General features: G+C 36.0%; 1 protein-coding gene across 1 annotated transcript in view; it reads right to left on the bottom strand.

Moving 5' to 3' along the window:
* The window catches only part of LOC142350031 (uncharacterized), a 131,881-nt gene extending 105,754 nt beyond the window's left edge, over positions 1-26,127 (bottom strand). Inside the window, exons 1-5 of the mRNA XM_075401972.1 lie at positions 25,632-26,127; positions 25,348-25,447; positions 13,398-13,726; positions 2,723-3,237; positions 2,338-2,466 (exon numbers count right to left, since the gene is read on the bottom strand). Of these exons, the coding sequence (XP_075258087.1) occupies positions 2,338-2,466; positions 2,723-3,237; positions 13,398-13,726; positions 25,348-25,447; positions 25,632-26,025 (1,467 nt within the window). The 5' untranslated portion in view covers positions 26,026-26,127. The remainder of the gene's footprint in view (positions 1-2,337; positions 2,467-2,722; positions 3,238-13,397; positions 13,727-25,347; positions 25,448-25,631) is intronic.
* Between the last annotated feature and the right edge of the window lie 228 nt (positions 26,128-26,355).

Here is a 26,355-nt window from a genome sequence, read left to right as displayed (position 1 = left end):
GCTCAACAACAATTGATCACAAAGTACGCCAAATTCGCCTTTAGCTGTAAACTCCACTCGAACAAAAAGGACTTATGGCGAAGAAACTGGTAATCATGAAGAAACTAATACTCATCTGGGAATCGTTACAAGAGTTAAAATATAGCTAACAAGAGAATTTCGCGTAATTTTTTTAAGCTATAAACATCTCCGGCTTTTTGCTGAAAAAGGTGACGTGTGTGACGCAGATCGGCATTGAAACAAAAGAGAAAAAAAGTTTGACAGTATTTGTTTATAAGTGTCAAAACTGATTTAAAACTTTTGACATTACCCTATTAACAATGCGTAATTCATTGAATGAAAGAATGTAAAAGCTATTCAGTGGTAACTATAAGTGAAGTTAGTCAGGAGTCAAACGTCAAAATCGTTACATATGTAAAACGAAAAACGTGAACGAAAGCTAAAGCGAATATAAACAGCAGGACAAGTCCTGAATTATAATTCAAAAAGAGGTGAATTAACTAATGACCTGACAATTATATTATTTATAGCAACATAAATATAAGAAAGTAAACAAAGCCCATCTTCCTATATGCACAAAAATGAACAAGAAATCTGAAAAATATCTTCTTTTGCAGGATTAAGTGTTTTGCGAATCACAAAAAATAACACTTTATGAAAACGTTGACTCTACGAATCCTTATCAAGAGTAAACTATACAAAAACAACTGACTAACGTAGTGCAAATTGTTCTAAAACGAATGTTTCACTCTGTGGTTCAAACTCTAAAAACCACCATGAATTTATGTCTCCGAAACCGTTTCAATGAAACGCAAACTTAGAGTCTACTGAGCCTCTAACAGAACTTAATAACTCCTGACGTTAAATGCTCTCGTTTTTGAGGACAAGAGTCAGAAGGTCAGACAAGAAATCGGTCAAGCGAAAAACAGCTCAAGACCACAGGACAAACAAAATTACGACAGACTTGTTCAATCAATGTCGTAATCAATGACAGCTGCAGCAAAAAACAGGCACAAGCTAAATAAATTGCCAAAAAATCAGATATCTTTACCTTTTACCCAGAGACCGATCAGTAAGAAAACCTCAAATACATGCCAAAACCATTAACCACAACATAAAAAAAAACGTCAGTCATAAGAAAACAATTTAGCAGGTCCAATGGCTTCAAAGGGACAACAGAACAAGAAATGAGGGCAAAACTCACAATTCACCTAAGCATTTCGAATAAAACGATGTTTTAGTCAATAAAACGTATGCAAAATTTGGCACCAATAAACTAACCTCAACTTAGCCGCACTAGAAGGCCAATAATAATGTTATTTTTGAGACTATGCGATCAGACTCAGCAATAAGAAAAACAGCAAAACCATGAAAGAAATTAAGACTAACTTTAGACTCAATTGTTCATAATCAGCGACCGATGAAACCTGTCAATTGCACATTTCAAAAAACGCTAATATTTTTAAACTTTTAGTAATGAAAAGTTACAGAAAACGATAGCTAGGGAATGAAAAAAAAATATTTCAATTCACCAAATCCTCTTTAGCAACCGATGAGACCTGACATTAACGAGATTAAGAGATGTCAGTAAAAAGTACCACAAACACTCGCAAAAAACGAACTATAATTCAATTTCAATTATTCCTCATTAGCAACTATTGAGACCTGTAATTAATGATACAATGATACTAAGTGATAGGACAACAGAAATAATGTGCAAAAATCAAAAAATTTATGACAATAAATAGTGTCAAAGTCATAAAAATTTTTGGCTGACCGTTGATGAATCAACGCAACTTGAAATAAGCCCAACAGTAGAACACAGCAGTATCATAATAATAGCACTCAAGATAGGAGCCACTGAAGACAGAAGTCAAATTGACTTACTCCACGTTTAAGGCAGTTTGAAAAAATTACGCTTCAAAAGTACTCGTTTTTTGCTCTCTATTACATCAGCGTGTCTAATGACTTCTCATTAACGTGAAAACGCCGACAAAAGTTTGACAAAATCCTTACCACCAATACAATCCAAATCTTACAATTGCAAAAAGGAGAGCGCCTAAAAATCAGTCGTTGAAAGGTTGGAGAAAAATCGCATTAAAAAAGACCAACAGGACTAGTATAATTGGTACAAACTTCGTTTGAGAGCCATTAACAAGAAATAAGAGAACGGAGACAGATACGCACAGCTTACAGATACCAACATCAAAATTAGAAGCTAATTATAGACAAAATAAACTGAAAGAGATTTTGCTCAAAAGCAACCTAAGGCTCAAATAAGTTGTCCTCTGTGTGTTATTAAGTCTTTGGTTAACCGGGGAGTACTGTTAATCTGACCTTTAGTTCCCGTCGATATCTGCCTGCTTCCACATACTTCATCTTGTAAGACAACTTGGCCATGTCCAGTCGCACCAATAACTCACTTGAAAATGCCTTCTCGCCCTTTATCTCTTCATTCTTCGATGCCTGGAATTTATTAAACTCCCTTAACTCCTTACCCGACGAACAGTAAGATGGTACGATAACTCTCATCGTCACCAGAATGGAATTCTACAAAGAACTGGTAATTAGTTCAATATATTAATGATTTCATTACTCCTGAATTTGCCACAACTGTTATTTATAAAAATAGTGAATGGCGTTAAGAGAAACTTTGAAATTTAATTAAATCCTCTCAACTGACAAAAATCGGTTGCACAAACAAATATGCCATTCAACATACCAATTGCTTTTTGTAGCACTCAATATCTGCCTTCAATTTGTCCTGATTGGCGTTGGCCTGTTCCAGTTTTGCCTGCGTGTGATCCAGTGCCTTTTTCAGAGCATACACGGGCCCTGCCAACTGATCTGGAATCTGCTGTCTCTGTGCCAGACACTCCTCGTATTCGACTTTCAGTGATTTCATCTGTTGCCTTTGTGCTTCCAGTTCCTTCATCAAGTTCTGCGACGTTGACTCAGATTCTGCCAATTTGGACCTCAAGTTTTCCACGTCTGATTCGCGAGCGTCGAAGAGTTTCACAAGATCATTGTATTCGTCATTGAGATCACTCAGTTGCTGAACCACTTTCAGATTATTAGCCTCCAATTGTTCATACTGTTGCTGCAGCTGTTCCTTCTCAGAAACGAGAATAGTTTTCTCATTCACAATCTCAGTTTTCTCATCCTGCAAAGTAGCGGCTTGCTTCACCAACGTCTTGTACATTTCTCCTTGTTCCAACTCCGCAGCTTTATTCCGTTCTATAATAATAAATCGAGCAGTTAAACAAATAGTCACACAGATTTATACCGCTAGTTAAGAGAATGACGAAGGCACACAACTAGTCATCAAATCAACTAAATGAGTTGATATAAATGATAACGAAGGCCGGTGGAGCAAAATGATATTCTAGAAAACAGTCGAGCAAAAATATCGCAAAACAAATTAGCCGGCAGATTGTCCGAAAATAGGCGCCATAGACCTTATTGAACTTCAATGGATTTGAAAAAAGCGAATATAGATAAATTGGCTACCTGCTATGTTCCAGAATTCTAAGGGTTAGATTATGGGTGTAATCGTTATGTAACATATGGAAAGAGCTCTGTTAAAATAATATGTTTGAAATGATAAGTTCAAAACCTAAAAAGAGCACCACCTTGGTGAAGTTCTGAGTTCAGAAGCCAATTTTTTTCAGTGAAGTCGAAAAATAACAATTGACTTCAAAGAAATTAAATAAGGTCAAGAACACAGCTGCAAAGCCGTAGAGAAATCACGGAACAGAGTCAAATGGTCACAAAAACCATCGACGGAGACGAAATAAAAAGAAACAATCCAAAGAATTGAATGAAAAGGTAAACAATCCCCTATCTGACCAGATAACAAAAAGACAAACGAAAAAGACAAAGTAAAAGAATATGTGTGCACTTCTAAAGAAGCGTGTTGAATACCATTGTTTTCAATAGGAAATTCTAGAAGGTAGGGCAAAAAATTGGAAATCGAAGACAAAATTTGCTTGATACAGACAAGCATATACAGGCAGAAGCAGGCAAAAAACAAAATAGACATACACAGGAAAAACTTAAGAATCGCTATAGCTTCCTGATGTTAATATATTCCCAACAAAAGTTGTACTGTTATTATTTACGAAAGATTGCAGCACCAAAATCAAAAAAATAGTTACTGCTTGAGTTGAAAATGAACCAAAAAAGTTAGCAATTTTAAAAACATAGTCAGCAGATTGCCGGAATAGCTGTGAAAGAATAGACCTGCGTGCCATATAATAGAGATAGAAACAGAGACAGATCTAAATTGAAAATAAATCGACGCCGCTCAAAAAAGCTAAGAAAAAAACATTCAGAGATAAATTAATAAAGCCTGATAAAATTCATCCCGCAAAAGCCTCTTTTTAGGGACCTTTACGGCACATATGAGTTCCTTTGACCTTAAATAAATTCAAATTAAACTGAAGTTTTAAAGTGCAAAAGTCATTTTATTGAGTGAGGTAAGTCACTTGTGATCAAAATCTAATCACGCAAAAAACTTTTGCTAAAGAGAGTGAGAAATGACGTAACGCTCGCAAACACCTTTAATGAGAGGAAGAAGTCATTCAGAAAATTTGACTTTTTCAGTTTTGCTGTGTGAACAAACGTAAAACGAAAAAGAGCGTCAGACGACGAAACAAAAAAAACCAAGAGCACCGCAATATAGCTACGCTCAGCTTACAGCTTCGCAGCTATAAAAAGAAATTATTGCATAGCTGTCTCATTTATTGAAACTTATGTCATCAAAATCAAATCCTCCTCGGTGAAATACACGAAATAACAAACTTGAAGGCCAGCAACAATCTGTTTGCACATACAAGGTAAAACAAAAAATTTAAATTTGTATAAACTAAAATTAAAAAACGCTAAAGTTTTTGAAACTAAAGACCTGAAAATTCATGCCCAAAAATCTACCCAATAATACAACCATAAGCTTTAAAAAGCTTCATTGGCCCGAAAGGTTGAAAAACGGCAGAATTTCAAAAGTTTTTGAAAAGTATCCAATGCAATAACTTTCTAATTCCTGATATTTATACGTTCAACTATTAAAACTAATGCGTGTTCACTAAAAATTAACTGCTATCCAATCTCCAAGTCATCAATAGGATTCATTGCTTCTAAGGATTAAGCTGGAAAAAATGTACAAAAACTTGAAAAAGTTTAACTTCATTGAAAAATTCTAGTCGTTAAAATTCTAGTTGTCACTAAAAAAATCCACTAGCGCATTTTCAAGCCCCAGAACAAAATCATTCAAAAACTTAAAAAGGCCAAATTTTAATGAGAAGTCCACGAAATTCCAGATAATATCTCCAGAAAACTATTTCCTTGACGCGAAAAAAAATCCAGTAACCCATGCACAGCCCAAAAAACAATTCATTGGCTCCTTAAAGCTCGAAAAACTAAACAAAAAGTACAAAATTATTTATGTGTCGCTAAAAAACACCCAGTAATCCATCTGCAAGCCCTAAAAGATTTACGGGCCTTTTAACATCGGAAAACAGTAAAAAAAACTACCAAATTTCATCTTGAAAAAATGAATAAATCACTACATTTTCTTGAAATTAAAATTGCATTACAGTTAGATACACCTCAGAAGAAAGAAAATCATTTCTAGCTTTCACAAGACTACTATGAGCTTCGACCAAGTCAACTGTAAAACGGTTCCAAACGACTCAAAAACGAAAAACGCAGTTTTTGCGCTCAAAAACTTCAAAAAGTGTCCTTTTCATCATGAATTTAGATGTTACCAACAGCTTCAGTATATCAAGCACCTTAAAGCCTAGTAACACCAGCGGACGTCTTCCATTGTAACTTAATGCCCGCCGAGCTTTACCTCTTTCTCACGTTTCGAATGCTTAAAGTCACCAGGAAATGGGTGGAAACATGTGACAGCACAACAATACAATCTAAATCTTTGGATGAAAAGTCCTGCATTACAATAAAAAACATAACCGACTAAACGTCGGAAGAATTTCTCTCGAACGACTAGTGGGAGCCCAATCAATTGCAGTCTGCTTCAGTCGGGGGGAGCCTAAATGTGACTAATAAATTCAATAGTGGGTTTCAAATAACCACATTAGAGGTTAGCATATAGCACTATTAAAGTGAAAAATGGGATTAGTTTCAGCGTACTTTTGAGTTGACTTTTAGTATTAAACTGCCGCCAATTGAGTTCAGCTGCTTGAAATTGTGATTCATAGAGAATTTAAATCACGCGAAACGCAAGAAGTCAAGGGCGTAAAACTCACTCGAAAAGTCAAAACGGTCAAGCGAGAATTTTGCATAAAACACACGTTGACAATAATTGCTATGAACTTCGTTCAAGAGCAATTAAAAACGATTAATGAACTCAACAACACTTTCAGTCACCAGATTGCCGGAAAATAGCCGCGATAGACGCTTGTGGCGTTACATGAATTGAAAGAACTATAGAAATAAAAGACAGATCGACCACCAGTCCTTTAATAGACCACTAGACTTTTTGGGTTAGCTTCGGACTGTCATTTTTATGACACATAAGCTCTATAAGGAGAAAGCCCTATTAGGGCTTTTCAAAATTAGGATCTTTTTGTTTGTGCCCCCTCAGCAAAGTGGGCGCATATTATTTGCACCCCCCAGATGCACGTGCAATATTTGGGGGGGGGGGGGGGCACAAACGGAAAAGATCACAAAATTAATATTCGAAATCAAAAACTCAAGACTCTAATATTCAAGAAGTAGGGCATATGTTTGGCACTACTTAGATGCACACTATTGACCTTTAATAAGTTAAATGCTCATAAAATTTAAAGTTTCATAAGTGAGCTCAGTCATTTTTTTGAGTGAGGTAAGTCATTAAAAAATCAATTCCAAGTAGTCACAGTAAGACGAAACAAAAATCTGTTAGACAAAGTAAAACACAGCAGGACAGTTCTTGAAATACAATTCAAAAAATTGAATGAAAAACTCAGACGTTCTCTACCTGACCAGTAGATCAATTGAACAATTTCAGCCAGAACACAAACAAAATCATCTCATAAAATGGAGAAACAAAGAATCAAATCTAAACAGAAATATACTCATTGCTAAAACTCCTGCAGATTTTAAAATTAAGGCAAAATTTTTTCCCTTTATAAATACCTATTTCAAAAACATGTTAAAAACCAATTTTTTCTGAAAACAGTCCATTATTATATCAGCAAGACCTGAAAAATATTCACTGGCCCTTGAAGATCGATTAACCCGAAAATGACCAAAAAATTTCAAAAAAAGAAATCCATTGCAAATTATAAGGAAATGTTGCTCAAAATCGTGATATAAATATCTTCAGAACCATTTCTGTGTCTCTAGAGGCTATCCAGTAACCCAATTCCAAACTTTAAAAAACTCATAGATCGATAGACAATAATTTTTAAAATTTCAAACTTCAAAAAATAGAAATAGTTCTACTAAAAGGATGAAAGCCATTCAATTGCCGGCCTAGCACTAGTTAATAACATACTATCAAACCCTGAATGAAGTCAACTGGCTACTGAGGCAAGAAAAAATACGAACAAATATTTTGAAAAAAACTTGAAAATTTAAATTCTATCAAAAAACTTCTAAAAGTTGAAAGGTTAAATTGTTCAAAACAAATCCATAGAAACTAAAAACCATGCAGTAACTTTTTATTAGAACGTGGAATATGTTTTCGCGCACTTGAGAATAGACGAATATCAAAAACTGACAAAAACTTTAGGAAACAATAAAAATGAATGCAGATTTTATCAAAAAAATGCTCAAATTCGAGACATCAAAATGTTAAAATGTTTCCATTGTTACTAGAACCTATGCAGTGTCCTATTAAGAAACCTCAAAAGAGATTGCCTGGTCCCTGAAGCTGGAAAACCTGAAAAATAACGAAAATTTTCAAAAACCTGAAAGAGAATTTTGTCCAAAAAAATCGCTAAAATTTGTTATGTTTAAAAGTTGAAACCTATTCCATGACAACTAGAAACATTTCAGTAACTTATTATCCAACCACTGATGAAGTTTTCTTGCCCCTGGGACTTGCAACTCGAATAATGACAATAAATGTCAAAAAATATGAAAAATGCTAAAAATCATGAGGGCAAAAAGTTGAAAAACATTCCATTGCCACTAGAAACTAAGCAGTAATCTATCATCAAACCCCTTATCAAACCCTAGATGAGGTTTCTTGACACCTAGGGCTAAAAAATTTCAAAATATGACAAAAAATTTTAAAAAACCTGAAAAAACTGCAAAAATTAGTATCATTTTGCGTGTTTGTGTTTGTAGTACCAAAACATATAGCTCATAAAATGATCATAACAAGCAATTTTGATCGCAAAAAGCTTTTATAACTTTTAAAAATTTCAACCGAAGACTAATCAAACACAAAAAACTCAAAAAAATTACAAAAAACATGAAAAATTGCACCATTTTGAGCCCAAAAACTCCTAAAAATGACCTTTTAACCTTAAATTAAGGCCATCCCAGCAGCTGCACCACTATAAGCACTTGAAGGACTACCAAAGCCTATTTTGGGCCTCTAATGAAACTTAATGCCCGCTGGGCTTTACCTGTTTATCCCGTTTTGAAAGATCAAAGTCATTGAAAAATGTGTGAACACATCTGAAAAAAAAACAGCGCACCAATACAATTCAAATTCTTTGAATTGTAAAAAATTAGGAGCGCTATAATAGTCGCCTAGAATTGAGGACGCGGCTATTAAAAACAACAATTATTGACTCTATGCGTCTTAAGGCTGCGCACAGCGTGCAACAATCTTAAAGAAACCAATAAGAAACAAAAAGAGGTAACAGAAATCTCGCAAAAATCAAAACTGCATACAAAATTCCTTCACTGGAGCTCAGCGTACAACTTTGCATGTTATAAGCCATAAAAAATTGACAAAACAAAGCCGAATTGAAGGCCAATGCTAACTTTCAATACTATGGATTATAAGCGACAAGGTCAGAAAGGCAAAAAAACAGACAATTCTAAAACTAATTCTGTCGAGGTCTTAAAAACTACTGCCATGCAATTACGCCATTTACTTAATCACCACTGTCAGTCGAGATTCCCTTAATCACCACTGGCAGTCGCCGAGTCCTGTCATAAACCACTGAGCGAGAAGCGAACGAAATTAGCACAACAGTCTAGACAAAAAATAACTACTATTTTGGAAAAAAGTTAATCACGTTTTCTCTTTAGGCATAATTGATTCGAACTACCCTTTCATTTCAAAGATAAAACTGTCCATTACTGTGATACTATCTTTGAACTGAAACGGACAAAATCAATTACCCATACCAAGCAACAGATGAGACCTGTGATTAACGAGACTAAGACAAAATGAGCAAAAAAATATGGACAAAATAACCAACGACTAATATTTATTGAAACCAATTATTCTCAAAGTTGTAAAAATCACAAGCTGTGAAGAAAAAAACAGGTCAATCAGGCCTCATTAGAAATCAATGAAACCTTTCAAGAATCAGGCGAAGTGATAAGAATAAAATGTACAACAGAAGGGACACACAAATAATTTTTGAAGACAAAGGGTCTGAAAGTTATAAGATCCACTAACTTAGGACTCCAACAAAATTAGATTCGTTCGTCCAGCTTTAGCAACCGATGAGACCTGTCATTAATGAGCGTATGTGATAAATCACAAAACGGGCAACAATCGAAAGATCAATAATTTCTAAGAACAAATAGTGTAAAAAAGCATAAGCTGACCATTAGTACCATTAAGCACAGTTGGAACACATGTTTGACATTTTATAGCCACTCAAGACAAAGAACACTGAAAACAAAACTCAAACTGCGTGAACAAAAATCCAGTTCAAAAATAGAACATTTGTTCAAACATCAAATTACCACTCCCCTTTAGAGGTAGTATGAAAAAATCACGCATCAAACTCAATCGCTTTTCTGTTCGTTTTGCTACTCCAGTGTGAAAAATCACAACTCAAATTCAATTTCTCCTTGACACAAAGGAACAGATCTTTAAAATATAACAAAGATTTCTGTAAAAGACTCGAAGAGCAGTCTCCCAAACAAAATCAACAATTGGAATAAAAACTATTTTTATTCTTACTTAAGATTACAAAACGCAGTGCAAACAACCCCCTTTCGCCATTCTCATTTTTTTATCAGCTGTAAAACGATGTTTTCCACGCCTTTCACTTCCTGCATCAATTTCAGTCAAAAGAATTATTTAACAGCCGAGGCACCAAAATCGACTTGAACGAAAAAACAACTTGGAACCCGATGAACTATTTACCTATTAGTAACTCATTTAAACTAATCATTTCGAAACAAACAACGGCGGAGGAACTACTGATATCATGTGGCCGATAGTTCGAAACTCTCTACTTACTCATAAAATCTTATTCCAACTGACTAGCTTTTGATAAGTGAACAACTGTCACGTAATAGATATAACAATAAAATAAAAGGCACTGAAAACCACCCAGTACAAAAGAAAATGGGGATGCGACAATTCAAAATCTAACAACATCTTTTTACGATATTTACGGAGAGGGTAGAGATGGGGCCGAGGGGATCAAACTCTTAATATACACACTTCACACCAAAATTATTTTTTTTTCACTTAAAATTATAAAACGCAGTGCAAACAACCCCAAATTTATATATTATTTCTATGGCCCGTTCAAACCATTTCCATTAGAAAAAATTAGTTAGCGAAAAACCTAAATTCACTACTTTAGATCAGCAAAAAAAATGTTTTCCATGCGTTTAACTTCCTGCATCAATTTCACTCGAGAAAACTATTTAAATACCGAGACTCCGAAATCTACTTGAAGGAAAAAATCACTTAGACCCCAATGAGTATTCTATTAGTAACTCATTTACACTAATTATTTCGAAACAGGCAGTATGAGGCAGTATGACAGACAAACCATCCTTTTCGCAATGCTCATTACTTTTGATAAGCAGTAAAACAATGTTTTCCACGCGTTTCACTTCCTGCATCCATTTCAGTCGAAAGAATTATTTAACAGCCGAGGCACGAAAATCGACTTGAAAAAACAACTTGTACATGGATGAACTATTCACCTATCAGTAAATATTTACACTAATCACTTCGAAAAAAACAACGGCGGAGGAACTACTGATATCATGTGGCCGATAGTTCATAAACTTGCTACTTATAAAATCTTACTCCAACTGACTAGCTTTTGATAAATGAACCACTGTCACGTAATATATAGAACAATAAAATAAAATGCACTGAAAACCACACAGTACAAAAAAAATGGGGATGCGACAATTCAAAATATAACAACATCTTTTACGATATTTACGGAGAGGGTAGATATGGGGTGGAGGGGATCAAACTCTTAATATACACACATCACACCAATGAAAATTATTTTTTTTTACTTAAAATTACAAAACGCAGTGAAAACTCGAAAATCGACTTGAAGGAAAAAATCACTCAGACTGAACTATTCGCCTATTAGTAACTCATTTACACTAATCATTCCAGAACTGGTGGTATGATTAAAAAGGCATTCTTTTCGCATTGCTCACTACTTTTGATCAGCAGTAAAACAATGTTTTCCGCGCGTTTCACTTCATGCATCAATTTCACTCGAGAGAACTATTTAAAGGCCGAAACTCCGAAATCGACTTGAAGGAAAAAATCACTTAGAACCCAAAGAACTAGTCTTCTATTAGTAACTCATTTACACTAATCATTTCGAAACTGGCGGTTATGATAGACAAACCACTGTTTTCGCAATTCCAATTACTTTTGATCGGCAACAAAAGAATGTTTTCCACGAGCTTCACTTCCTACATCAATTTCACTCCAGAGAATTATTTAACAGCCGAGACTCCAAAATCGCCTTGAAGCAAAAAAATCACTTAAACCCAAATGAAATATTCGCCTATTAGTAACTCATTTACACTAATCATTTTGAAACTGGCGGTATGATAGAAAAACCATTCTTTTTGCAAAGCTCATTACTTTTGATCAGCAGTAAAACAATGTTTACCACGCGTTTCACTTCTTGCATCAATTTCACTCGAGAGAATTATTTAACAGCCGAGACTCGAAAATCGACTTGAAGGAAAAAATCACTCAGACTGAACTATTCGCCTATTAGTAACTCATTTACACTAATCATTCCAGAACTGGTGGTATGATTAAAAAAGCAATCTTTTCGCATTGCTCATTACTTTTGATCAGCATTAAAACAATATTTTCCACTCGCTTGACCTCTTGCATCAATTTCACTCGAGAAATTTTTTTTTTACAGCGGAGACTCCAGATTCGACTTGAAGGAAAAAATCACTTAGACCCCAATAAACTAGTCGCCTATTAGTAACCATTTACACTAATCATTTTGAAACAATGTCTTCCACGCGCTTCACTTCTTGCATCAATTTCAGTCAAAAGAATTATTTAACAGCCGAGACTCCAAAATCGAATTCAAGGAGAAAACTACTTAGACCCCAATGAACTATTCGCCTATTAGTAACTCATTTAAACTAACCATTTCGAAACAAACAACGGCGGAGGAAAATAAAATGAGAAAAGCAACTACTGATATCATGAGGCCAATATTTCATAACTTGCTATTTACTCATAAAATCTTATTACAACTAACTAGCTTTTGATAAGTGAACTACTGTCATGTAATAGATAGAACAATAAAATGGATTGAAAACCACCCAGTACAGAAGAAAATGAGGATGCGACAATTCAAAATCTAACAAGATCTTTTTACGATATTTACGGAGGGGGTAGAGATGGGGTGGAGGGGCTCAACTCTTAATATACACCCTTCAAACCATGTCTCCGTCCCCAAAACAGTTTGAATCGCAGTTAAGATTCTGGTAAGCCGAAAAGCTCTAGCACTTAATCCCCAGTTCATCCCGTTTTTGAGGCCAGAAAGTCTAAAGGTCCAGAAGAAAAATCGGTCAAGCAAACATTTCGTTAGAAAAGACCGTAGGACTACTATATTTGCTACAAATTTTGTTTGAGAGCAATGAAAAATTAGAAAGGCAAAAGGTCATATTCAAATGTCTGCTCTCAGAAAAGCACCCATTGAAAAGCTTTAAATTAACGATTAAACAAGGAAAACGCTACCTAAAAGCATGGAAACAGAAAAACTAGGCAAAACTTCAGAAAATGGACAAAAACAAATATAAATTATCGGAAAATTTGACTTTAATTTTTTTGGGGTTTATTTTTTGCAGAAAGAAGCATTGAGGTAGAGAAACAGTTTTCGTAAATTTCAGCACTCAAAGTATAAGTTGCGTATATTATTTTTCAACAAAAAAGGCAGAGAAATCTAGTCTCATCAACAACCTCACTTTACTTTTTACTTGCTTGAAGTTGAATTGAGTGAGCATCTTACCTAACACAAGCTCGTAATGCGTCATTTGCGCATCTTTCTCTCGTTGCTTCAATTCAAAATCCTTTGTCAATCTATTCACTTTCACGTTCAGCCTGTCGATCTCTGCGCTCTGTTGACTCTCAACTGCAACCAGATCCTCGTGGTCTTCCAACTGACGTTCAAGCATTTCAATTTTCTTCCTACATTCTCGCATCGCATTTTCTCTTTCTGAGTTCTCCAGCATGAGACTGTCTCTCTCCTGGTTCAGACATTCAACCTTCTCATTCAGCTCCTCGATCAATTGCGAGCTGATAGAGATATTTGGAAGGCTCTCGTCCGTCTCATCCTCTCTAGAAATATCAAATCTCACAAAAAACCACAAACAGACCAACTTGCGCTAGAAAGAAAGCAAGATTTCCAGGTGCTGACCTATGGAATTTTTGTTGAGTTGACTACTGACCTTTATTTTTTGAACCCAAGCAAAGGCTGTGATGAAGGACAGCTTTTGGTTACAAAACTTGAAATTCGCGACAAATCAAGTCTTCTGACCGCAACACTCTTGATTTGCGTGATAGCAACATCATCTTGTAACAAAGCAAAATTTTCTTTGAGATCTGTTTGCAAGAATCATTTAGATGCAATCACTTTTGAAAGAGAAAGCTATCTAACTACGCTCTCAACTAATTCGAATAATTCGGCGACCAAGAAACATCAAAATTATTACTCTCTCGAAAATTGAACAACTTTTGCAAAAACGGCAATCCTAAAGTACGGATGAGTTTTCAGTCAAGCCATAGACTAGTGGAATCAGAAAAAGGACGCTTTCATCAATTTTATTGCCCCCATCAATAGTAACGAATTTTGTCGCACTTAGATCACAAAAATCAAAATTCAGAGAAGTCAGGTGGTAAAACAAAAAATCAATCCAGCCAAAAATTGGATAAAAAAGACCACGAGGACTATTATAACTGCTGCAACTTAGTTTGTAATCAGTCAAAATACTTCGGTTAGAAAGTTGAGTAAGCGGCCCATTCAGAAAAATATTTTTGAAAATCCAACAACTTATAATTTAAAAAGAAACTAATTTTTAAAATCAGTCGGCTGCAGCTGTTGGAACAATCAATAAAAACAACATCAATAAACATAGCCGGCAGATTGTCGGAAAATAGCCGCGACAGACGCTTGTGGCCTTCCATGAATTGAAACAACTAAAGAAACAAGATAGGCAGATTGACCAAAAGTCCTTTAGTAGAACACTAGATTTTTTGGGGTTAGATACGTACTGTCGTTTTTATTATACACATACGGTCTACAAGGAAAAAGCCCTAAAAGGGCTTCTTCAAAATTGATTTTCAAAATCAGAAATTCAAGAATAATACTCAAGAATTAGGGCATACAAGTTTGGCACTACTTAGATGTACACTATTGATCTTTAACTAGTAAATGTTCATAAAATGAAATTCCATAAGTGAGTTCAGAAGTCATTTTTTGAGTGAGGTAAGTCATGAAATCGACCTAAAAGCAGAAATGACGTCACGCAGACAAATTTTAACTGCAAAGCAGTAGAAGCCACTGAAGTCATTGAAAAAGTCAGGATAATACGAAACAAAAATCTATTAGACGAAGTAAAAAAAATAGCAGGACAATTGCTGACGTACAATTAAAAGAATTCCCATTGACTATAAAACAAACTAGACCGGAAAAGGAAATTTTGTTCAAACAAAAAACTAGGCCTAGAATGAACTATGAATAGAATGGAAATACCATTCATTTAGAAAAAAAATCCGATCAAAAAAAGCCGCATGTAGACAAAAAACAAGAAGCGAGAAAGCAAATTTTTGTTCAAACACCGTTTTCTCATTCTAATTTAAAATTAGAGCAAAAAAATTCACGCCGCAAAACCACTCGTTTCTTCGCTCCACTTCCTGTTTCGGCGTGACCAAAATCACTACTCCAATTTGACTTCAAAAATCATGAAAATGTGTGCGGATATTAAAAAAGACAGCGCCCCAATACAATTCAAATTCTTTGAATTGTAAAAAACAATTAGGAACGCAATAATAGCCGCCTTGAATTGCTGACGCGGCTATTAATTACAACAAAAAACTTGATTGAAACAAATTGTCAAAAAAACAATCGGTATGGAGTTGACAACTATGGACACTAAAACGGTAAATCCTTTCTGTTTTCAGTTCATAGCATTCAGCCCCCAACATCTCAAACAATCGTTCAACTTTATACGAGTCCAAAAATGAGCTCTCACCAACAGAGACGAATATATTTTCGAATACCGTGAAAAAATTGAACTCAAATTGTAAAAATTAAGTATTTTAAATTGACAATTATCAGCATATTGATTCAAATCTAATTAACAGTCATAAAAAATCAGTTGCTTCTGATATCCCTGATGCTAAAATAAACATTTAGTGTAAATTAGGTTTCGAGACATACTTAGGAACAAGCTCAGTAGTAGTTTCACAGAACGGACACAGTTTGAATAAAATTTCACAAAAACAAAGATCAAATTTTTAGTCACAAAATGAATAAGTCAACCAAATACGGGTATATTTCTTTCAGTGGCCCCAACATCTTAAGACGAATTTAGAAATTTGACATTTTTGCGACAGTATAACAGTTTTTGTCACTTCTCAAATTTAGCCAAATATGGCAGATTTGGTCCTAGTTGATCTTTAAAAAAGACTAAATTCATTATCAGCGAGATGTTTACAGGAAGAAAGATTCGGGATTACCGTTCCAACTACAGTTTCGGATCAAGAAAACTAATTCGATTCGAACATTAGCCAAATAGTCCAGAGCTGATACATAGATGGCAGATTGTCAGAACTCAGCTCCAATAGCTTCAAAAAGTGAATTCAATACAAGTAAAAATTCTGCCTCAACTTTTTTTTAGTATTGTGACGCCTGTAATTAATTTAGACTTCAGTTTAGTAGTTTAATTACTTAGTTTAGAACAGTAAAGCTCCCTTAAAATAACAATTGGTGTATTTAAAGTATCCCAAAAAGTTGGGAAAAGTCAGATCGAGGAAGGAGATCTCAAATTTGCAAGAACAAGTCAGAAAAATTATCTACGTCAATAAAAACTCACCCAATTGTAAAATATGACGTCACGCAAGCAAAGCTGTCAAATAAATTCAAGAATGAAAAAGCTGACTTTATGAGTATGACCTCACTGGTTGTACCAACAAAATTCAAACAAAGACAGACAAGTCGAAAAATACAAAATTGACTAAAATCAGTACCTGAATATCAAATCAATTAGATGAACCGCCTTTGACAGCTAACAAATAATATAAATGACCTAAACCGAAAGGAACAAGAACTCATTTTCAGGAATCAAAACCCAAGCCATCAAAACAATTAAAAAGTTAAATAATTATTGAAACTGAACCACCCTTAAAAACATTTACCACTTCTTGTAAATATGGGACATATTACTAAAAATGCACGAAAGATTAAAAAGTTCATTTTTTTAAAACAAAGAGAACCAAAGTTAAACACCCACCATTTACAATCTCAAATCAGTAAGAATTTAGCTTTAGCCTCATTCGAAAGCCTATGAGGAGACCTGTCTATAATAGGCACCTTCGACAAAACAAAAAAAACAGAGGCAAAAATATAAACGCACTAACATTCAAAAAACAAAGTTTCAAAGTCAGAAAACCATGAAACCATTCATTTATCGATCACAGAAAACCACTGCGACCTCTCATTAATGAGACTACGTGACTACACAAGCAGAGACGTTCGAAAGCAACATTCATTTATTTTTTAAACCAATTAGTTGAAAGTAACTTAAAACCGTTTATTAATTGGAACCAATAGAAGTATTTGCTAATGCCTCATTAGAAAACCCACGAGGCCTGTCATCGACACCGCTAGGTTTCGCGACAGCAAAATGAACATGCAATACTGGCACAAAAATTCGTGAAACCAAAGTCGTAAAAATTATTCGATGTCTTTTCTATAGAGGAATTGAAAGTGAATAATTAGAACACGTCACATTTTATGCATTCACGAGAAAAACGGCAAAACAAATTTAGTTCAAACACCAATTTCTTGCAAAATCACAGACAGTCATTAAGTATCGGTTTGACAAAAAAATTGTGAACACAGAGCTCCCCAATACAAGCCTCTTCTTTTGGATTGTTAAAATAAATAAATAGAAAGCCAATAATAGCTCCGCTCACCTATCGCAGCTATTAATAAACATAAATCGACTAATGGCGGAAGAATTGCTCTCGAACAAAAGGCGAGGGAATTTAATTCAGTGGCTGTAGCCTAGATAATTCATTCTATATTATTAATATTATTGATTTAAGCACCATTTAAAATCTCAACAGTGCAGGAAAAAAAGATAAGTTTTGAGTTTTCGCCTGAATAAAACTTCAGAGGGTATAAGTTTCAAATCAAATGAGAGTTTATTCCACTCAACAGCGACAGCATGCGAGAACGAACGTCTTCAAAATTAAAGCGAAATTTGGAAACAAGTAAATTGTTAAAATATTGAGACCTTGTAACCATCGTGTTTCGTTTCATTAGTTCCGATAAATATAGTGGGAGTTTGTCAGGCTGATGTAAAAAGCGATGCGCATACAATAGGATTTTGAACACAATGCTTTGCCTAATTTGCAACCAGTGTAGCTGCTTCAGGTACGACGAGGTTAGTTTTGAAGGTGAAAATCGAAATATCAAACGCGCGGCAGAGTTCATTCGCTGAAGTTTTGCTAATAAAATTATACACGTGATAAAACTCTAATTAACTCAATTAGGACTGAGGTTTTAACTTGATCACGAATTTACCACACTTTACGGAAATAATAAAAATGAATTCGAACAAACGAAGTTGACCTGTCGTTGCAGAGTAAGTTGAAAATCAATAGAGCAACCTGTTCTGAACTTTTACCTGTTCAGTGTAGTAACCATCTTCCGGCAGACGTAAAAGACAATGTTTAACAATTTTACATTTCCGAATAATCATATACCCAATTTTATCCGCATTCAATTTCAATTTTGCATTGCTGAACCAACGTTGAATCGAGGTCAATATATCATCAAACATGTATTGACTGAGGCTCGAACCGAATACAAAATAAAGAACGGTATCATCTGCGTAAAAATGATACTTTATTCCCAGTTCTTTCAGCTTATCTTCTAAAGGCAGCATGTAACAGGAAAAAAGTAAAGGACCAAGAACCGACCCTTGTGGCACACCAGTCTTAACTTTAACATCACCAGAAATACATCCATTTACGATAACTTGTTGCGAACGATGCGAAAGATAATTCTTAATAAACAGTTCCACCGATTGCAAACCAATCCTTTTCACTAATATCTCAAATAAAAACTGATGATCAATAATATCAAACGCTGCTGACAAGTCTAGCCCAATATACATCAGTGAGTGCGACTCGTCTAGATAGCAAAGAAGATCAATAAACACTTTAAGCAAAACCGTTTCTGCTGAATGCGAGCATCGAAAAGCACTCTGATACTTGCTCATAAGATTTTTGAATTCCAGATAGAAATTAATTTGCTCAACAACAACTCTTTCAATAACTTTTGACAGGAATCTTAGATTTGACACGGGGCGATAACTGGACATCAACTCAGGATCAAGGTTAGACTTCTTTACCAGCGGCCTCGACTCCTTGTTTGAATTGATTTGGGAAGTATCCTTTCTGAATTGTTAAATTAATTAACGCAATGATGGAGTCCGGAGAATCCGTTAAAGCAATTTTACATAAGCTCGTAGGTATTACATCACTCGGTGCCGTACTGTTCCAAATTTTTGGTAGAAGCAATTGCAATTTGCTCAGTGTGAACACCTGAAAACTCCTGGGTTGTTGTATGTGAATCAATCAATTCCAGATCATTCGTTGGAGGTAGTGGAACTAATACGGCTTCTATTTTCTTAACAAAGAAAGCATTAATCTTAATTGCTAGACATTCAGGCTCCCCTAGTGACTGCGGCAGGACAACATTATTTTTTTTCTATAAGTTGCTGCAGTATAGAATACCTAACACGCTTATTTTCATTAGCGTCACATTTTTCGAGGTATTCACTTTTCTTTTCAGAAAACAGCTCAAAAAACTCAAAAACTGCATTAAGAAACCGGCTTCTGGCTTGGGAATTACCATTCTTTCGAAAAGCTTTCCCAAACTTTCTTCTAGATCTTTTCATTGTTCTTAGCTCATCATCAAAGAAAGGGCACGTATGATTTCTCACACATTTAGTTTTCAGAGGATGGTTCTTATCGACATAGCAGATTTCGTTCATTAACATACTGTTCCGAAAATTTTCAAGAAAATTCTGTCGATCGGAGCAACAATACTTTCTGCAAACGCTACCAGGTAAAAATTTTGCCATTCTCTGCACGAGGCCTTCTTTACAGCTACATTCTTGTGCTTTTGCAGAAGGTCAAAGTGCACAACTCCATGATCAGAGCTTGTAACGAAACTTACAAGAGGTTCTGATACTTCAACCTCCTCGGATGTAAACACCTGGTCTAAAATTCCATCACTTTTTTGAGCAGGCACGATAACTTGCTGTTGCAAACCAAAATTCTTCCAAAAAAGAAATCCAATTTCTTGACGCATCATTTGATAGCAGCATAGATATATTGATATCGCCTACAATAAGTAATTTTTGAACAACAGCACTTTCGCCTCAAAAAACGATGTTAATTCACTTATAAAGACACGTATATTAGTATTTGGTCGACGTTATATACAAACCAAAAGATACACTGACTTGCCCAGCGTAAATTCAAGAATAGCCACCTCCGCATTTCTAAAACACTTGTTTGAAAAATTATCGACACGTAAATTTCCATCATAGAAAACCGTTAATCCTCCGCCACTTTTTTTTCCTTTTCTGTTTGCACTTAAGTAATAATACCCATTTGGGTAACACTGCTGGATATAAAACTCATCATTTGCGTTATCTTTGATCCAAGTTTCTGTAAATTCATTAGCTTCAATAAGATTTCTTATTTGCGAGGTCTTGTTGCGAACCGATCTTGCGTTATGTAAACATACTTTTACACGGTCATTGACAGTTTTAAAATTTGATAGTCATGTATCAAAGGAGGCCAGCCATTCCCTCGCTTTCTGATTTAAATTAAATCGCGAAAATGAAACAATTTCGGGCCAGAAATCGGGAGATTGAATTTGATCATTATCGAACTTGAATACACAGTGGAAAGATTTCAGACGAGAATCTTCCCTAGATATTTCACGGATGCATAGTAGATCAGCTCCCTTGATCTTGCAATATTCTCTTAAATCATCCGCAGAGACCGATTTGCTTAAACGACCAATGTAGAGATGCCGTCTTTTCGGTGGTCTTTTAATTGCACTGGTTGCCGTCAGATGATTAATATTTGTGCCCATCTTGAAAAAACTTTTGTCTTGAGACTTTTTGTCGGCAGGCATTTTCATTGCTTTCAGCTTTTCGCTTCTTTGAATTACGATCGCTAGCAGTACCGTCAGTCCGATTTCTGAAAGTAGCTCTAAGATACGGGTAATCCGTTTTCTTCAGAGAATTTATCTCCAGGTTCAGTGATTGAGTTTCAGTAATCAGCGAGTCTACTTCCTCTAATTTAACTCCAAGAGCAGATATTCGATCAAGGGCTGATAACTCTGTTGTACAAGTTGGCAAAATATAAGTCCAATGCAACTTGTTGTCTGAGTAATTCCAAGGCACGATCCATGACCACATTTAGATTCACAGCGAACGCAGATAACGCGTTCTTGTTCTGTAGATAGACCCATGCACACAGTGCATGGCGGATCGGATAGGAGAGGCGGCGGGGACAAAGCGGGGACAAATAAATACAATCCGAAGACTGCAGTAAGCGCTGAATAAGTCCTAATTAAACGAATAATCTAAATCCTTTTTATCTAAATAAATAACTATAAGACAAGCAAATCAGTTGAGCAAATGCGGAGAACCCTCGCGCCAAAATGTTGACTGAGTGAATAACCTAATGTAACCAAAACTAATGCAACCATGATACAACAATTGCGAAGAATCCTTCCGCCAAAAGTTTGATCTCGGAAGTCAGGGCTTCAGTGTTCGTTAAATACTACACCGATCGCAATAGTCAAATATGATGCATACAAGTTTCTTCCGCCAGAATCTGAAATCCCCGGTAACTGGCGCTACCCAAACAAAGTCCGTCCGGCCTCTGATACAACAGTAAATAATTACAATCAAGAGCTGAAACAGAATTAAATAGCCTCCCGGGTGCAGGTGGAGACTAATTTAATAAGTTTATCACAACAATTAGGCTAAGACTTAGGCTTCTTAGCCGGGATTCGAACCATGGGCCTCCCGATCCCTCTCCACAAGTACTGCCCACTCGGCTATCAGACCCTAATGTCACCAGAAACCAGAAATACATCCATTTACGATAACTTGTTGCGAACGATGCGAAAGATAATTCTTAATAAACAGTACCACCGATTGCAAACCAATCCTTTTCGCTAATATCTCAAATAAAAACTGATTATCAATAATATCAAACGCTGCTGACAAGTCTAGCCCAATATACATCAGTGAGTGCGACTCGTCTAGATAGCAAAGAAGATCAATAAACACTTTAAGCAAGACCGTTTCTGCTGAATGCGAGCATCGAAAAGCACTCTGATACTTGCTCATAAGATTTTTGGATTCCAGATAGAAATTAATTTGCTCAACAACAACTCTTTCAATAACTTTTGACAGGAATCTTAGATTTGACACGGGGCGATAACTGGACAACAACTCAGGATCAAGGTTAGACTTCTTTACCAGCGGCCTCACGACTCCTTGTTTGAATTGATTTGGTAAGTATCCTGTCTGAATAGTTAAATTAATTAACGCAATGAAGGAGTCCGGAGAATCTGTTAAAACAATTTTACATAACCTCGTTGGTATTACATCACTCGGTGCCGTACTGTTCGAAATTTTTGGTAGAAGCAATTGCAATTTGCTCAGTGTGAACACCTGAAAACTCCTGGGTTGTTGTATGTGAATCAATCAATTCCAGATCATTCGTTGGAGGTAGTGGAACTAATACGGCTTCTATTTTCTCAACAAAGAAAGCATTAATCTTAATTGCTAGACATTCAGGCTCCCCTAGTGACTGCGGCAGGACATTATTTTTTTCTATAAGTTGCAGCAGTATAGAATACCTAAAACGCTTATTTTCATTAGCGTCACATTTTTCGAGGTATGCACTTTTCTTTTCGGTAAACAGCTCAAAAAACTCAAAAACTGCATTAAGAAACCGGCTTCTGGCTTGGGAATTACCATTCTTTCGAAAAGCTTTCCCAAACTTTCTTCTAGATCTTTTCATTGTTCTTAGCTCATCATCAAAGAAAGGGCACGTATGATTTCTCACACATTTAGTTTTCAGAGGATGGTTCTTATCGACATAGCAGATTTCGTTCATTAACATACTGTTCCGAAAATTTTCAGGAAAATCTCTGTCGATCGGAGCAACAATACTTTCTGCAAACGCTACCAGGTAAAAAATTTGCCATTCTCTGCACGAGGCCTTCTTTACAGATACATTCTTGGTCTTTTGCAGAAGGTCAAAGTGCACAACTCCATGATCAGAGCTTGTAACGAAACTTACAAGAGGTTCTGATACTTCAACCTCCTCGGATGTAAACACCTGGTCTAAAATTGCATCACTTTTTGAGCAGGCCCGATAACTTGCTGTTGCAAACCAAAATTCTTCCAAAACAGAAATCCAATTTCTTGACGCATCATTTGATAGCAGCATAGATATATTGATATCGCCTACAATAAGTAATTTTTGAACAACAGCACTTTCGCCTCAAAAAAAACGATGTTAATTCACTTATAAAGACACGTACATTAGTATTTGGTCGACGGTATATACAAGCCAAAAGATACACTGACTTGCCCAGCGTAAATTCAAGAATAGCCACCTCCGCATTTCTAAAACACTTGTTTGAAAAATTATCGACACGTAAATTTCCATCATAGAAAACCGTTAATCCTCCGCCACTTTTTTTTCTTTTCTGTTTGCACTTAAGTAATAATAGCCATTTGGGTAACACTGCTGGATATAAAACTCATCATTTGCGTTATCTTTGATCCAAGTTTCTGTAAATTCATTAGCTTCAATAAGATTTCTTATTTGCGAGGTCTTGTTGCGAACCGATCTTGCGTTATGTAAACATACTTTTACACGGTCATTGACAGTTTTAAAATTTGATAGTCATGTATCAAAGGAGGCTAGCCATTCCCTCGCTTTCTGATTTAAATTAAATCGTGAAAATGAAACAATTTCGGGCCAAAAATCGGGAGATTGAAATTGATCATTATCGAATTTGAATACACAGTGGAAAGATTTCAGACGAGAATCTTCCCTAGATATTTCACGGATGCATAGTAGATCAGCTCCCTTGCTCTTGCAATATTCTCTTAAATCATCCGCAGAGACCGAGTTGCTTAAACGACCAATGTAGAGATGCCGTCTTTTCGGTGGTCTTTTAATTGCACTAGTTGCCGTCAGATGATTAATATTTGTGCCCATCTTGAAAAAACTTTTGTCTTGAGAGTCTTTGTCGGCAAGCATTTTCATTGCTTTCAGCTTTTCATTTCTTTGAATTACGATCGCTAGCAGTACCTTCACTCCAATTTCTGAAAGTAGCTCTAAGATACGGGTAATCCGTTTTCTTCAGAGAATTTATCTCCAGGTTCAGTGATTGAGTTTCAGTAATCAGCGAGTCTACTTCCTCTAATTTAACTCCAAGAGCAGATATTCGATCAACGGCTGATAACTCTGTTGTACAAGTTGGCAAAAAACTCCGACGAGACCAAAATATAAGTCCAATGCAACTTGTTGTCTGAGTAATTCCAAGGCACGATCCATGACCACATTTAGATTCACATCGAACGCAGATAACGCGTTCTTGTTCTGTAGATAGACCCATTCACACAGTGCATGGCGGATCGGATAGGAGAGGCGGCGGGGACAAAGCGGGGACAAATAAATACAATCCGAAGACTGCAGTAAGCGCTGAATAAGTCCTAATTAAACGAATAATCAGTTGAGCAAATGCGGAGAACCCTCGCGCCAAAATGTTGACCGAGTGAATAACCTAATGTAACCAAAACTAATGCAACCATGATACAACAATTGCGAAGAATCCTTCCGCCAAAAGTTTGATCTCGGAAGTCAGGGCTTCAGTGTTCGTTAAATACTACACCGATCGCAATAGTCAAATATGATGCATACAAGTTTCTTCCGCCAGAATCTGAAATCCCCGGTAACTGGCGCTACCCAAACAAAGTCCGTCCGGCCTCTGATACAACAGTAAATAATTACAATCAAGAGCTGAAACAGAATTAAATAGCCTCCCGGGTGCAGGTGGAGACTAATTCAATAAGTTTATCACAACAATTAGGCTAAGACTTAGGCTTCTTAGCCGGGATTCGAACCATGGGCCTCCCGATCCCTCTCCACAAGTACTGCCCACTCGGCTATCAGACCCTTCTTGTTCCCATACTTCCATCGATTTTATTTTAACAACAAGCTATATTTCGGAGTGAGAGCAATAGAGATCACTCATAAATGAAGAACGAAAGCGTGCGAAAGTTACTTGAGAAGTCAAAGAAATTTGCATAAAAAAGACCAACACGTTTACAATAATTGCTACGAACTTCGTACGAGAGCAATTAAAAATCTGAAAAAGAAGAAAAAGAGTGAAAGTCCGTTAAAAATCCAAATATTCAGACCTCGATAGCTTCTCGCAAGACTCACAAAATCCTCCTATACAAATATTTTAACCTGAAAGCGCGCTCTAAAGCTTTCTAACGATACCACAATTTTTACGTGTAGTATGGATTGGCTGAACAATAACCTGCGGAGTATATAGGTCCTCCCCAACAATGAGTGCGAACAAAAATCCCTCAGTATACTGAACTTACTTGAATTGGAATGGTGTACTGGCTCCTCGTATCTGATCTTGATGGTTAATGTAACAGAACTGGTAGTAGTTCTCCGAACTCTCTTGGGGCACGAAAGCAGCTAAAATAAGAAATCATTGACAATTTCAATAAACTAAAATAAGAAATTTGGACAATGACAAATTGAGGCTAAATAAAATTGTAAAATCGAAACTGAAATTGATGCAAAATAAATTCAATATTCTCTTCTGTAAGGGTAATCTGAAAGTTTCCGAAAGTTTTGGTATCCGAAAGTTTTTTCTCACCAGAAAATGTAATCTGACTGTCGAATACCGTTCCAGCTTCATAATCTTCCGGAGATTTTGCCCACATATAGGTTTTGTAATCCTGAGGGCTGATCCAGCCCAGCCGGAAGAGACACACACGATCTCTGACATTTGGATACAAGGCGTTGGTCACCTTATATCTGCATTCCACGTTTTCTCCAGGTACATATGTCTCTTTGACTTCGAGAAAAATAACTTGTGAGAAGTCGTATAAGTTTACGTTGAGAGAAAGATAATCTTGATAGTTGACGATTTCAATGTCTTCGTCATCGGGTGAGGCGCTTCTCCGGAAACTCAATCCATCAGACATGACCTCTGCACGCTCAGAGTCCACGCGTGAAAGTTCCTTCGATTCGTCGTTGTCGGCACTCATGCTCAGTAATTCACCTAACTCAATATGTGCTTAGCTAAATGGCAATCAGCAGATGACTCTCATGCAAATATCTGAAAACAATGCAGGAGTTTCAACAATTCAAGTTAAATTTTGAGAATCGTCATTGCTATTATTAGAAGCTACGCAGCGTAAGTAAAAGTATGTGGTAATATATTTAACGCATTGGTGAATATACAAAACAGAATAACCACAGCCTTGAAAATGACGACATTCTCTATTCTTTGCTAGAAACCGTTTTGTTTATCGACACCAGCGAATTCAGAACCAGAAACAAAATATTTATGTGAAAACATTGCTACACGGCAGAGC

This window comes from Convolutriloba macropyga, chromosome 1 (assembly GCF_964194025.1).
Source record: "Convolutriloba macropyga chromosome 1, txConMacr16.3, whole genome shotgun sequence".
Taxonomy (NCBI): Eukaryota; Metazoa; Xenacoelomorpha; order Acoela; family Convolutidae; genus Convolutriloba; species Convolutriloba macropyga.
This window is presented reverse-complemented; position numbering and strand designations above follow the sequence as displayed.